Raw genomic sequence first — 14951 nt, forward strand, 5'->3', positions numbered from 1 at the left:
GTTTCCAAGATTACTGAGCAAGTTCGGTTGCTTAGAATTATGCTACATACTATTTATCATGACCTTCATTAAATAAACCTTCACCTTCATAGTTGCTTTATCATTTATTGTTAGTGATACTGTATTTTCAGATGTATTAGTATGTGTTTTGCCCAGAACTAGTGGTTCAACATTACAGTGTGGATATGATGGAGAGTAAGACATCAGTTTAACACCATGTTACCAAATTGGCTTCGCAAAGGATAGTCCATGCTGTGGCTAGGCAGCAAGGATCCTACGACCCAATATCTCAGCACCATTCCCTCTATTTGTGCTGCAAACTAGAATCATATAGTGCTATCATCGCTGCCATTGCTGAAAGCATGACCAGCAATATCCGCCACAACCAAAATAACTTTGAAAACACCACTTGTGACTTGTGGTCTTCCTTACCAGCCATGAAATTATCAACAGCTTTTTAAGGGCTGTAGTAGGGAGAATTGGCTGGTGGCACAATTTGCCTTCGTAAATGTGCTAATTAAAAATTTATATATATAGCTGCTAATACTATGAGGATCATGTGCCCTTCATGTAAAGTTTCAATCTGCTGAATGTGTTTTTTTTAGTAACCTTGATGCCATATGTGAATGCCTTGACCTGTGGTTAATTGCAGCTGCTGACCAATGCAAACTAGTTGAATGACAGGTTATTCATAACATTGCACAAGGGGATGTAAACACTAATCCTGGCTACAAAAAAGTCAGTGCCACTAAATCACTCATGTCTTAATCCTAAATTCTCTAAGGGCTCTACACAAGCATTATATCATGCACCGTTCACCACCTTGGTTTTTCAGTGTGCCTGGCCCAGGGTTACATATAAGGGAAAAGTAATTCTGTATTTCCTTAGCAGAATAAAATGTTCCTGACCCGGGAAACAAAAATGAAATATACGCTTCCATATAGATTAAGTCATAACTGGAATGCCATCATTTTACACTTGTAATTGTCTTCTTATAGAAGGATCAATATTATCTAATACTTTTTAAGTCTTGAACAGTAAAGTAGTAAAATGCTTTGCCATTGTGCTTCACTCAAAATGATAATTAGGGTAATTGAAAAATGTATGTTTCATCGAAAAATATGTTTACCCAATCTTTTCAATACAAAGACAACTTAGAGTGCTCTGCATTTTGTGGTGGCTGTTGCTTTGGTGGGGTTGCATTTACCAGGCACATAGCAAAAATACCTTGGCACTACACTTAAGGTAAGGTACCTAGGGTTTGGAGTTAAGTGACTAGAATCACTGTAGTTGATATCTGATAATACATTATTTATATGCTTTAGTAATGATAGAAAGATTTGTAACCTAAGCATTCTTCATGACTGGCACAACGGGCAAAAATTTCTTTAGATTAATTTAATCAGGCATCCAATCAGATGTTTATTTTCAGTAATCTTATTGCAGGCAGCCAGTAAATGTGCTTGCTGTTTGACTGATTTGCGAGTATGGGTAACAAGAATCTGAACTAACTAAGCAGCTGTAACTATCCTGCACTAAAATAATTCATGAAATTATTTAAAATCATCATATATAATGTATTTCTGTGAGAAAAAACAATATACAGTGAGGAACATAAGTATTTGAACACCCTGCGATTTTGCAAGTTCTCCCACTTAGAAATTAATTTTGAGAGCCAAAATTCTTGCTGATTGCCAGGTGTTCAAATACTTATGTGCAGCAGTGCAATACAAATACATTCTTTAAAAATCATACAAAGTGATTTCCTGATTTTTTTTTTTTAAATGCTGTCTCTCACAGTGAGAATGCACCTACAATGTGAATTTCAGACCCCTCCATGATTTCTGATCGCAGGGTGTTCAAATACTTATGTTCCTCACTGTATAGTTGCAGTGAAGCATGTGTTAAAACAATGTCTAACCCTCAAGCTATTGTTGAATTTTGGTCCTAGTAGCTGACTCTTAAACATACTTGTTATAGCACGTGTCCCCAAGCTTTTTTACCCATTAGCAACATTTAAATATAATATAATAATATGCTGGGGGAAAAAATCCTAGAGGGTGATTAAGGCTGTGATTGGCTATTTGGTAGCCCAACATAGACTGGAAGCCTAAGGGAGATTCAGTTTGGTAGTACACATGGTCTTTATGCTGCCAAAACTTGCCTCCAAGTTAGAAATTTAAAAATTAACACTGTTTTTGAGGCCACTGGGAACAACAACAAAAGGGCTGGTAAGCAATTTGTTGGTCCTGAGCCATTGGTTGTTATCGCTGCATTGATTTAGTTAAATAGGGTTGAAAAAAAGACCATCAAGTTCAACCCTTTCATGTAAACCCAGCACACACAAACCTATAATGACCTCACATATATAACCAACATCAATACTAACTGTAGATATAGTATCACAATAGCCTTGGATATTCTGCTTGTTCAAGAACTCATCCACGTCTCTCTTATAGGCATTAACAGAGTCTGCCATTACCACATCACTAGGAAGGGCATTCCATAACCTCACTGCCCTCACCGTGAAAAACCACCTACACTGCTCCAAATGAAAGTTCTGTCTTCTCAATTAACGATCGCCCCAACACACTACCATTTAGTATGTAACTCGCATTTAAATTATTTCTAAAATACTTTGCACTTATCAACATTAAACCTCATTTTCCATTTTGCTGCCCAGTTTTCCAATTTTGACAAATCGCTCTGCAAAGTGGAAGCATCCTGCATGGAACTTATAGTTTTGCACAATTTAGTATTGTCAGCAAAAATAGAAACAGTACTCTCTATGCCCACCTCCAGGTCAGTAGTAGTTGTTGATTTGCAACCACTGTGCCAGTTCTGTCCACTTTTACCTCAGGACACAGCACATGGCTCAGATCCAATGGGTTAAAGTTGCATAGAGTAGCTGGTTCCTTGCCATTTACAATGCTCATATTGCCACTTGTTTATAATATTCCTTCCATTGCCGTGCCATTAGAAATGGAATATGATCAATAATAAAACAAGTAAGCTACCTTACAGCATCAAACTGATAGAGGTACCACCAGGCTGTGAAGAGATTGATATATATGTATACATGCATATTTACATAATCAATCACAGACTATAGACCTGGATCTGATTCACTGGATGTACACTTGTACCAATCACACAATCTACACCAGTATCTCAGCCTGTTTGTACCAGTCACTGGCATGAAGGCAAAAGAGCTAGAGCAGTGGTTGTCAACTTGGGGGTCGAACAACCCTTTCACAGGGGTCGCCTAAGACCATTAGAAAACACATTTCCGATGGTCTTAGGAATAATTTTATGGTTGGGGGTCACCACAACATGAGGAACTGTATTAAAGGGTCACAGCATTAGGAAGGAAGGAACCACTTAGCTAGATGAAGGTATAAAGGTGTGACTATAAGACAGCACTGTTTTATAGACTTGTTGTGAACTAAAAAAAAAATCTAACCTCATTTTGCTGTCATTTGCAGTTATAGGCCCTTACCTCTACTGATTGGCATTGCATGGCACAGCCAAGTTTATTATTCATCACCAAGTCCTTCTCCAATAAGGGTTTTGCCCAACTAATTTCTTGGGTAAAAGTCCACCACATCTACTGCAGCCTCACTGTCCAAATTCCTACCTACCTACCTACCTTATCACAGAAACCTATACAGGTATTGGACCCCTTATCGGGAAACCCATTATCCAGAAAGTTCCGAATTACGGAAAGCCCATCTCCCATAGACTCCATTTTAAGCAAATAATTCAGATTTTAAAAATGATTTCCTTTTTCTCTCTAATAATAAAACATGTTCACCTTCAAATTAACATTTAGTATATTGTAGAGAGTGCTATTCTGCGACAGTTTGCAGTTGGTCTTTATTTTTTTATTATTTGCAGTTATTGAATTCTTTAGAAAAAAAAAATCTAACCACACTTTGCTGACATTTGCAGTTATAGGCCCTTCCCTCTACTGAGTGGCATTGCATGGCACAGCCAAGTTTATTATTCATCACCAGGTCCTTCTCCAATAAGGGTTTTGCCCAACTAATTTCTAAAAAAAGTCCACCACATCTATTGCAGCCCCACTGTTCAAATTCCTACCTACCTCATCACAGAAACCTACGGAAAGCCCATCTCCCATAGACTCCATTTTAAGCAAATAATTCAGATTTTAAAAATGATTTCCTTTTTCTCTCTAATAATAAAACAGTACCTTGTACTTGATCCCAACTAAGATATAATTCATCCTTATTGGAGGCAAAACAATCCTATTGGGTTTAATTACTGTTTAAATAATGTTATTAGCAGACTTAAGGTAGGAGACCCGAATTACGGAAAGACCCCTTATCCGGAAAACCCCAGGTACCGAGCATTCTGGATAATAGCTCCCATACCTTTATATACATATAAAAACTTCTGCCACCAAATATTATTTATACATCTAATACATTTTAACTTTTTATTACATGAAATCACCTAGTGTTTAATCACCCATTGCAATGCAAACTATGCCAATATATACTGCTTAAATAAATGTACATATTGGGACTTATTTACAAAATAGTGGGTGAAGGTGCAAAGTGCAATAAATGGGCTGAGATCTCCAGCCTGGAGCTCAGAGAGTTGAGTCTGCCTGAAAAATGTGCACTCCTAGGGGAAACTTGAATGAGCCATTCATGTGAGTATAGCAGCGACATCCAAATGCATTCCTTCTGCTTATGCGTTTTACTTGATGCAGAAGTAGAATTTCCTGCCGCTTAAGATGGATTTGGTGCCCTGTATTTACTGTTTCCTTATGGCTGGTGTTAAGTACTGGGATCCATGATCATTATGCAATTTTGCACAGACAAGCAAACATAAGGGTGAAGACACACAGAACTACTACCGTAGTAGTGGCTACTTGTCACGGCTACTAAACACCAGAAAATACCTTGCCATAGACAATCCTAAGAATTGCCTCTGCTAAAACACACGTAGAAACAAGTATCAGTACATGATAAGCATTGTCTGTTTCTGTAGCCGTGACAAGTAGCTGCTACGAGTAGCTCTGTGTATCTTCACCCTAAGACTTGAGCCCAGTGTTCACACATGTGCCTTATTATCTGATTTATACTAAATGAAAATATAATCCCTCATATCTTGTGCCCAAGGGAGTATGAAATCATGGTTAAAGATAGAGAGAGAGAATTGACTTTCAGATCTGATCTGACTCTCAATAATATATTAAATTGGGCAGGTCTCCAACTCCTGTTGAAGTCAAGGGTCAATGACTCTTCATATATTTCCCTTGTGATTATCTGATGGTAGGGCCAACAACCAAATATTTGGTTCAAACCAATTTAGTCAGCTTCTTATGTGGCTTTCTTTCACCTTCAAATTAACATTTAGTATATTGTAGAGAGTGCTATTCTGTGACAGTTTGCAGTTGGTCTTTTTTTATTTTCTGGTTTTTATTATTTGCAGTTTTTGAATTATTTAGTTTTTTGTTCAGCAGCTCTCCAGTTTGGAATTTCAGCAGCTATCTGGTTGCTTGGGTCCAATTTAACTTAGCAACAAGACAGTGGTTTAAAACAGAGACAGTAATATGAATAAGAAAGGGTCTAAGGCTTATGCCACACGAGGCGTAGGGCGGATATTTTCGGCAAGCGTGAAATCGCTTTCTGAAAATTCCGCCCTACGTCTCGTGTGACATTAGCCTAAATAGAAAGATAAGTAATAAATAGTAGCAATACAAATAAAATTGTAGCTTCACAGAGAAATAGTGTCTGGGCTGCTGGGGTCAGTGACCCTCATTTGAAACCTGGAAAGAGTCAGAAAAGCAAAGCAAATACTGTAATTGAAAAAACTATACAAAATAAATATAAAGACCAATTTAAAAGTTTCTAGGAATCGGACATCTTTTAAAAGTTAACCTGAAGGTGAACCATCCCTTTAACCTTCAATTCAGGCCCTCTCCTATTCATATTTTATTCTCTTATTCAAATCAGTGGCTGGTTGCTAGGGGAATTTGGAACCTAGCAACCAGTTTACTGCTGAAATTCCAAAATAGAGAGCTGCTACATACACAGCTAAATAATTAAAAAAACATATAATAAAAAATGAAGACTAATTGCAGATTGTCTCAGAGTATCATACTAAAAGTTAATTCATAGGTGATCAAACCCTTTAAGCAACTGTCTGCTCATATGGGGACCTGGCTTTATAAGGCATCTTTCTGCAGTTTGTGCTTGCAAAGGGTTAAATACAAATTTGCCCTTTGCTTATAAATGAGCCCCAGTATGTTATCTTATTTCGTCAATTAGAATGTACTGCTATATACATTATTAATTAATCAAAATGAAAAATTGTTTAGCTTCCTAGGACTCTATGGGAAAGGCCATTCACCTATATAGGCCTCCTCATGGTAATGGGTAATAGATGCTATTCCTGTATTACCTCTGTAGTAGCTACTTAGTGAACAGTGGTGTAGTTGTGCATCCATTCCAGCTGTGCCATTTTACATAAGATCTGATCATGTATATGATCAGGCCAGTAGAAATATCCTCTATTACCAACACACTACTGGCCTGATCATATATCATCTTGACATTAAAACCTCAGAGGGTTTCTGTTTTAAATAGAAATCCCATACACCCATTATACACACTGTAACGGCTAATATTCTATTATGCTGGACTGTTAATCACAAAACTGACACTAGCACTGATTCCTGTGCAACTGATTTATCAATGGGAACAGAAACAGCTTTTTTGTTTTTGCAGCCAGCAAGTGTCTGTGTAACCTGGACTGCTAAAAATAGTATGGTTGCCAGGAATCTGCCCAGCCATACAAGTTGTATAAAAATGACAGCGCACACAGGGTTATTGCTTTAAATAATTCATTGGGAAGCACTGCAGTGTAGAGGCAAAGCGCAGCTGTAAATGCTCCATGTAGAGGCATTCAGGATAATGTAGCGTTTCTAGCAGCCCTGCCTGCCTCATGAACTCAGTAGAATGAGTCTTCTCAGTGTGAGCTCCAATACAGTACATAGAGGAGCATCATTCATCAGCACTGGACAGCTCCTCCTACACTGCTACTCCCACCCCGGCTCTCTCCAGCATCATCTCCCAAGCTCTGCTTTTCCTCTTGGATTACTGCTTTCCTTCTGTCCAGTCCCCTGTCTGGATCACATCCACGTACATGGGGGCTGACTTCTCAGCTTTTCCCACAGTGTGAGCGGTGTAGGAAAGGCAGAAAGCTACTTTACATCTTTCCCTTTGTTGCTTTGGATCTGTATTGTCAATTTGGTGGAGGTCAGACATAGTGGGGCTAGCAAGCCATCCCTTTTGCTTGTTGTGATTGAATACCTGCCTTTCGGAACATGCTGGGGAAGGATTATATGCTGGCAATTATTATCGTAAATTACGACGGTAAGTTGATTTTTAATTCGCAGTGGGATGTTTACTTACATTTCCTGCGGGTCCCCTAGAGGCACAGCATGCAGAAGTGTTGAATGCCAGTGCAAGGGAACCGTTATTAGTTCAAGCCTCTCTGTAGTTCTGTGTATGCAGACCTGCATGATGGCTACCCCAATCTTCATTTAATTCGTAAGGACAGAAACAAGCAGGTTTATTACCAGTAGCTTCTTTTATATGTGTTTGTAAGCAATGCAGTTCCTATCCAGTGTTCTAATTAATGGTGTTGTGTCATATATTGGCAATTGCTCCTATAGAGCTAGCATAGATATGCCCTGATATGCCCTAATCTCTTAGTTTGTAATAACATGTCTGGATAGATAGATAGATAGGGGTTAAACTTGATGAACTTTTGCCTTTTAAAACCCAAAGTAACTTTGTATCTATGTAATAGCAATAAGATAAAGAAGGAATTGTTATATTTATTGTGCAACTGTTTTAAGAGTAGTAGAAAACATCCTTTTTGGGGGAGGTGGTTCGTTGTAAGGTGATTTTAGGCACCTATGAATTTTGGATCGCATTTAACTTAAGTAGTGAAACAATATACTGATAAGTTCTGGCTTCTTTCTTTCATTAATGTAAGACCCTATAGGAATAGAGGATTTCTCATATCTGTTCAGCAAGAGCCACAGTGAGCTGCAGGCAAAAAAAGCTTACATGGGTGTCTCAGATTACTTGCATTGTGCAGGCTAGATATCGGATAACACTTGTTTTGTTGCCTATTGGTTTGAGATGTAGCCATCTGTATATCCAGTGATTATGCTATAAATCTGAATTATGCATTTGCCAGTGCAGAGGAAATGGCTTATTTATTGCTTGTAAAACACACACAAGCTGATGTAGTGCTGTATAACATCCACAAGTCTAGCTTAGTTAGTTTAGTGCATAGGGTAGCATTAACAAATACAAAGTTAGTTTAATGGTAGAAAGACTTAATGATAAGCGAGTTCATATGTGGTGCAGAGCCAGGCATGTATCATTAAAGGAGAAGGAAAGGCTAATAAAGAGTTGATCTCAAGCTGCAGTCTCCCCATATTTCTCCCGTTCAGATAATAAGAAGCCTCATTGGAAAAAAAAGGCTGAGCTATGTAATGAAAGTTCCCATAATGCCTCACTCCTGCACCAAGACCAAGACCGGTGTACATGCTCAGTTAGTAAGACTATGAGGAAGCTTCCTGCTGATTGGCTCAGATCACACATTCCTAAGGGGGGGAGGGAGTTCTTAGCATTCTTAAGGGAGGGGGGAGCAGGAGAGAGGTGAGAGCTGCGTGTCTCTGGCACAGGAAAACAAAGAGACAACAAATCCTGTTTCTTTTGACAGAGAAGCATTTCTGTGAGTGCTTATGGCTGTATTTACATAGACCTTTCTGATAAAGCTTACTTAGTTTTTACCTTTCCTTCTCCTTTAATGCACCTCACAAACAGGACACAAAGGATGTGGGGGAGCGTGGAAAACTTTGGGTACCCACAAAATCTGCAAATGTTGGCATCCTGGTTTTCAGGCAAACGTTACACAGCGCAGTATGCTTTGTTGGAACCATTTTGCAGGTGTCCTTGCACCTTGCCGGTGCTCCCCAGCCGACCATTCCTCCCCTAATGCGTTTAACTCTGGAGGTTCTGCGGGGAGGGGGGTTAGGGGGGTACGAGGGATGCGGAACCTGCACCCGGTGAGCCCTGCACCCCCCAGTCTGACCCTGGCCACATTTAAAAATAAAAAAACATTGTAGAGCAACACAAGCATGAAACAAATTCCTAGGAGGTGCCAAATTAGGGCAGTTGTTAGCTATTTGGTAGCCCCGTGTTGACTGGCAGCCTAAAGGAAGCTCTGTTTGGCAGTACATATGGTTAAATGCTTTTAAAACTTGCATCCAAGTCAAAAATAAACAACTGCTTTGAGGACACTGGGAGCAACATCAATGGGGTTGATGAGCAACAGGTTGCTTATGAGCCAATGATTGGGCATCACTGGCTTAGAGTTTGTAAAAAATGTACTTTCTGCAACATGCACTACTTACACTTCCAGATAGTTGCACTTTGGGCCTCCTATTCTGAGTGCTGCTGCACCTATTGATGTAGGCCCTGTAGTGGAACCCTAAGCTACCGCCACTGCAGAACCAGGTGGTACCTCAGGTTTCTACAGTGACCTGCAGGCCAAAAGAACTGGGTACACACTTTACTCTCACACCAGTTGATGGAAATGATATCACTCAGCATTTTCAAAGAGGGGATGGAGTTCCGTAAGCCAATTCTCACAGTGTTAAAAATTGGCATTAGTCAATTCACTTGCATCATATCTATCTGCTAGGAGAACCCCGAACTACCATCATCTCCCGGGTAGGTTGATGGTAATTCTAGCCTTCCCTTGCGTAAATGTGTGCACTTTTGTGTGCCTTTTATGCTGTGCCTCAACAATGCCCCACTTTGCCCACTTATGCCCCTAATTTGCTTTACACCCTCCTCCTTTTACATCTCGCTTGCTAGGAGTCTGCTACAAAAACACATATACACACATTCACACACACACACACCACACAAACAGATACACAGAGGATACATATGCATTCCTGGGAAAGCATTAAAAGAATAATTTGGAGAAATTTTCCAATAACTTGGACGCATGTTCTTGAGCATGACAGAGGGTCATATTGCATCAAATGCAGGTAGCTATTTTTTTCATGGTAGAAGCACAAGACTTTGAGCTTCATTCTAAAGCTCAAAAATCTTTGCCTAAGGGTGGGCTGTGCTGGGCACTGTGGAAAGTGTTTTGCTCCATTTTTTTTCCATTCAGTAAATTCAGTAAACAGGAACCTATTTCTGAGCTTACTAGTGGGACCTATAGTTTAGCTGGGGGTGGGTTACAAAATGTTATATTGTTCTCTATCTGCAAGCCTCCAACTAGTTGGCATACACACACACACACCCTTTAATTTCATTTTAAAACAAAGTTGTAAAGCATTTTAGACCATGCCACAGCAATCCCGTTATTATCAATGATGCCCTTAATCTGCCCAAAACCCCACAATTTTTTGCTTTCCACTTGCCAGGTTGGCAAGCAGGCCACACACATTCATATACCTACTGCACTGTTAGTTACACCGAGGGTGCAATGGGCAATCCTTGAAAAGAATTAAAAATATATGTTTAAAATGTTTTTTTGGATTGCAGATTTTCACTAACTGCAAATGTCATATAAAATATTCCGTTGTGCAAATGAAATTTGCATTCAGAAAAGTGAGACTCCTACTTTCTCTTGAATCACCATTAAATTTCCATATTCAGTTATCATCCATACAAACTAATGAAAACAGTGTTATTAAATAAAATAGGCTTTGTGTTTGAATTAAATGGAATCAGAGTAAGCTTTTGTGAAGTCTCACCATCTCGCTGCGGTAGCACTGCAAAGACAATAAGTATAAGGATAAAGATTAAAAAGGTAAAAAAATAACTGCATGATGTATAGAGCAGAGTAAAACTATATGGGTCGTTTATGAACCATGCAGTGTGGTTGTGCTAAAATGGATGCAAATGTTGCAAGTGTTGATGCAAAGGTACTTGAGTCCAAACGCACTTCCGTATAGTTGTGCTTAGTAACTCAGAGCGTGGTCACAGTTACAATGGAATTCTGTGCATTGTGGGTGAAAAAAATAGGAAAAAAGGAATGTATAGCATGAGGCTAGGGAATACATTCTGTTCTGAAACATGACCTATTTCTAGAAGTTAGACAGGGAAGGCAATGTGCTGAAACATCATATATGTTTTATTTATTTCAGTATTTTCTTGTCATAACATGGGCAGGTAAAGTGGCATTAGTGTTTCTTTGCAGAGATCCTCTGGACGTGTTTTCCCCCATTATAATGAAATAACTGGCAGCCTTCTATTCCCAGATCATTAAATGTGTTGTTTTTAAGTTCTGCTTATATGGAACATTTGCAGTGTATTTGTCCATAAGGGCTATTAATCTTTGCGGCTACAAGTACATTGGCTGCTTGTTTGCTGGCACCGACATTCTGCCATTAATATTGTCAGAGTGCAGAAAGCAGCAATATTAATTGTACTCTGAATATTAATAACAACTTTAATTAAAAAGTTCTTTCAGGTCAGGCACTTGTGTAACGTTGGTTCAGGTTCCATGAAGACAAGTAAATATGATATCTAACAATGCACTCTGTTTCTTGAAAATCTTGACTCTTGGTTCCTGGGATGGAAGAGTTTGTGTTCCACAATGGTCAATAACAAAGGGCATATACAATGTGATGAATGACAAGTGCTGAGCTTGGGTGACAAACAGAGTGCTGGTTGTTATTATATTAAAAATTTTTATTATTTAGAAATGTATATTGCTTATTAGTATTAATGAGCCAGTATAATATAGATAGTATTTCAGCTGTGCTTAGGACAGGGGAATACCTTTAAGGAGGGAATTGGTGCTATGTAGGATTTTACTTACAGTCTATTGTGACTGATCATCCATAAAGAACATCAGAGGGCAGGCTGCAGAGTGCAAAAAAACACACAAACCACATATTTTTACACACTTGCACCCTGCCCTAGACTTTCTTGAACAGAGATCTGCATTTGCCCCCATGTATACAACACGGCTTGTGTTCTGCAAAGAACACAAGGCTAACCCAGCACTGCTTTAGCACTATATTACAAAAGGTTCACTGCCACTTGATGGAACAGCTGCTTAAGACTTACAAAATGGAGACTAAAACGCTAGGATATGGATATATGAGCACACATGGAGCTAGGCGGATTTGTAGACCCAAGATGAAAGAAATAGTACAGGTTAGGGGTTTATTGTCAGGAATGCTTGAGACCTGGGGTTTTTCTTTTTGTAATTTGGATCACTATACCGTTTGTCTGCTAAACTATCATGAAAATGAAAATTTAATATAAGCTTAATCATTCTGAAATAAAAAAACTTTCTAAATGTAATGAATTACAAATTCCCACCCGTTTCCAAAGTAATCAAGTTTATCTTCGCTATTCTCCTCTCAGCATCTGTTTTTCTTCATTCTCTCTTTATGCAAGAGTTGGGTGTCAGATTTTGACTGACATTTAGATCCAATATATATTATAGGGGGCTTCCCTTTCCTAGCAGATGTATTAGAGGTCACACAAATAACTGATTCCAGCATAAGCAAAACAAAATAAGCATAATAAGCAAGAGCTCTAATACATCTTCTAGGAGCAACCCCGCAAAGGAAGCATTAGACCTAACTGTCATTCAAGATCAGACTCCCAACTCCTGCATGAAGTGAAACAGATGATAAGAGGGGGCTAATGAAGAGTAACTTGATTATTTCGGAAACAGGTCAGAATTTTTATTTGATTATACTTAGAGAAAGTGCTCAATAACCATAAAAACCAAAGTGGGGGCAAAGAGAAATCCCAGTATGAGAGAAAAAAAAATAATAAGCTCATATTAAACCTTTATATGGATAATTCACTTATTTATCTTTAAAAATCATTATTTTCTAATATCCCTTTATTATTTATGTATGCTCCTTGATTCGGAGCTTATGGGTATTTGCAGATGGATGTAAAAGCTATTACCTTACATGAGTTTCATTCATTTGCATTAGCCAAAGCAATAATTAGATAATGAATGATAAACTCATAAGGAAGCTAAATTATTATCTTTCAAAAGGAGATTTGGAAGAGCTTAATGCCGTAGGCGTTCGGTGTGCTTGAAAGTTTATACGTTGTGCTGCTCTGCCCAAAGTTTCTTATTTTCTGCTGGAAATCAGATTGTCTTGTGAAGGTAGTTGTAGAGAGGAGTAATGTAATAGAAGGTGCAAGCTTTGCAGAGGTCTAATAAGCCAGTGACCAGGGAGTGCTACCTGATTGGTTCATTTGGCTTTCTAGAATTCTGCACCTTTTATTATATCTTGTTTTACCCCGTTTATCACTTGTACATATAATATTCAAGTTAATATACCCCCAGTCAAAACTATTCTTAGTAATACATTAGAGGTACTGGATAATATACTGCATAAATGAGTGACCTGCTAGGTATGGGTCGGCATAATTTTTGAGGCTACAAGCAGCAGCGAATTTCCCATCCGGACGCCCCAAGGCCGCCCCCCATTTGGCCACCACACGCGTGCATGCGCGAATAAACACCAACCCCCCCTCCCCCACCTCAAGCGCACATGTGCGGACATTTACACTTCCATATGGGGCAGTGGGGAGAGGTCCCCATTGCACTGTATGGGAGCAAAATTTTGTTGCAGCGGGGTGGCATGCAGCCCCTAAATTTGTGCCGCCCTAGGCCCGGGCCTTTGTGGCCTCGCCCCAAATCCGGGCCTGCTCACAAGTACAAATAGGGTTGCCACCTGGCCTATCCAGTAAAATACCAGCCTAACCCGGGGCGGTGTTACAAATTTACTTCCAATTAATGTATGCCGGTAAATCTGTAATTATCTTTGGTTATGCTTCCCAAAAAAGCTGCTTTTAGTACTGGATTGGCCCCAGTCCATGCTGTCCCATCCCTTTTACATAATTTCTCCACCCTTTTACATCATTATCACCTGCCCATGATGGTCCCACCTCCCTCCCTTATGTGACTGGTATCTTTCACTAAAAAGGCAGCAACCATAAGTACAAACCAGAGAGATGAGGACCGAACAGTCTGTTACAATCCAGCTGTTGTTTAACTCCCTCACTCTGTGTGTTAAGGAGTGCTAAAGATAGTTCTATTTGGAGACTTATTTTTCAGTTTGAAATTTAGGGTGAGCATTAATGTGTTTAGCTGTTGAATGACAATTTACTGAGCATAATAACATTATTATTATTATTATTATCCCTCATTCACATAGCACTGACATATTTCACAGCACTTTACAGAGATTATACATCAGGCACCATGAGTCCCTGTCCCAGTGGAGCTTATTGTTGTGTTGAGCCAGGATTAAACTACACTTGGGTGCCCAATTTATTTTATGTATGAAAATACTTTAATCCTTTCTCAGTTCGCTGGGTGCTAACTGCTAACGGCTGTTCCTGCCTGCCTCTGCCTTCTGTTAATCCTACTCTGCCCGGTGGTCCCCCATTTAGATTTCTCGCATATTGTTTGTCCTGAGAGGACAGACCAAAGGGATAGAGAATATAGTAGACTCTGGGGTATGTTTATCATGCTGTATAAAAAGTGGAGCGAATCATTACCAGGGCAACCAATCGGCAATTAGATTTCAACAGAAAACCAAAGCAAAGCACTTGATTGGCTGCTATGAACAACATCACCGGTAATGTTTCACTCCACTTTTTACACAGCATGATATATATACCCCAAAAGTGGGTTATGTAATAAAAGACACTAAGTTTGCCCTGGAGCAGTAACCCATAGCAACCAATTAGCATGTAGCATTTACTGGTCACCTGTTTGAAAGCAAATATCTAATTAGTTGCTATGGGTTACTGCTCCTGGGCAAACTTAGTGCCTTTTATTACATATGAGGGTTAAAATGTATGATTTCTAAATTTACAGGTTTG

At 39.2% G+C, this 14951-nt stretch overlaps 1 protein-coding gene across 1 annotated transcript in view; it reads left to right on the forward strand.

Moving 5' to 3' along the window:
* The first annotated feature begins 7146 nt into the window (after positions 1–7146).
* The window catches only part of apbb3 (amyloid beta (A4) precursor protein-binding, family B, member 3), a 40752-nt gene continuing 32947 nt past the window's right edge, over positions 7147–14951 (forward strand). The window contains 1 exon segment of the mRNA NM_001102932.1: positions 7147–7409. Within this exon segment, the coding sequence (NP_001096402.1) occupies positions 7361–7409 (49 nt within the window). The 5' untranslated portion in view covers positions 7147–7360.

Source organism: Xenopus tropicalis, chromosome 3, assembly GCF_000004195.4.
Source record: "Xenopus tropicalis strain Nigerian chromosome 3, UCB_Xtro_10.0, whole genome shotgun sequence".
NCBI classification, from domain to species: Eukaryota; Metazoa; Chordata; class Amphibia; order Anura; family Pipidae; genus Xenopus; species Xenopus tropicalis.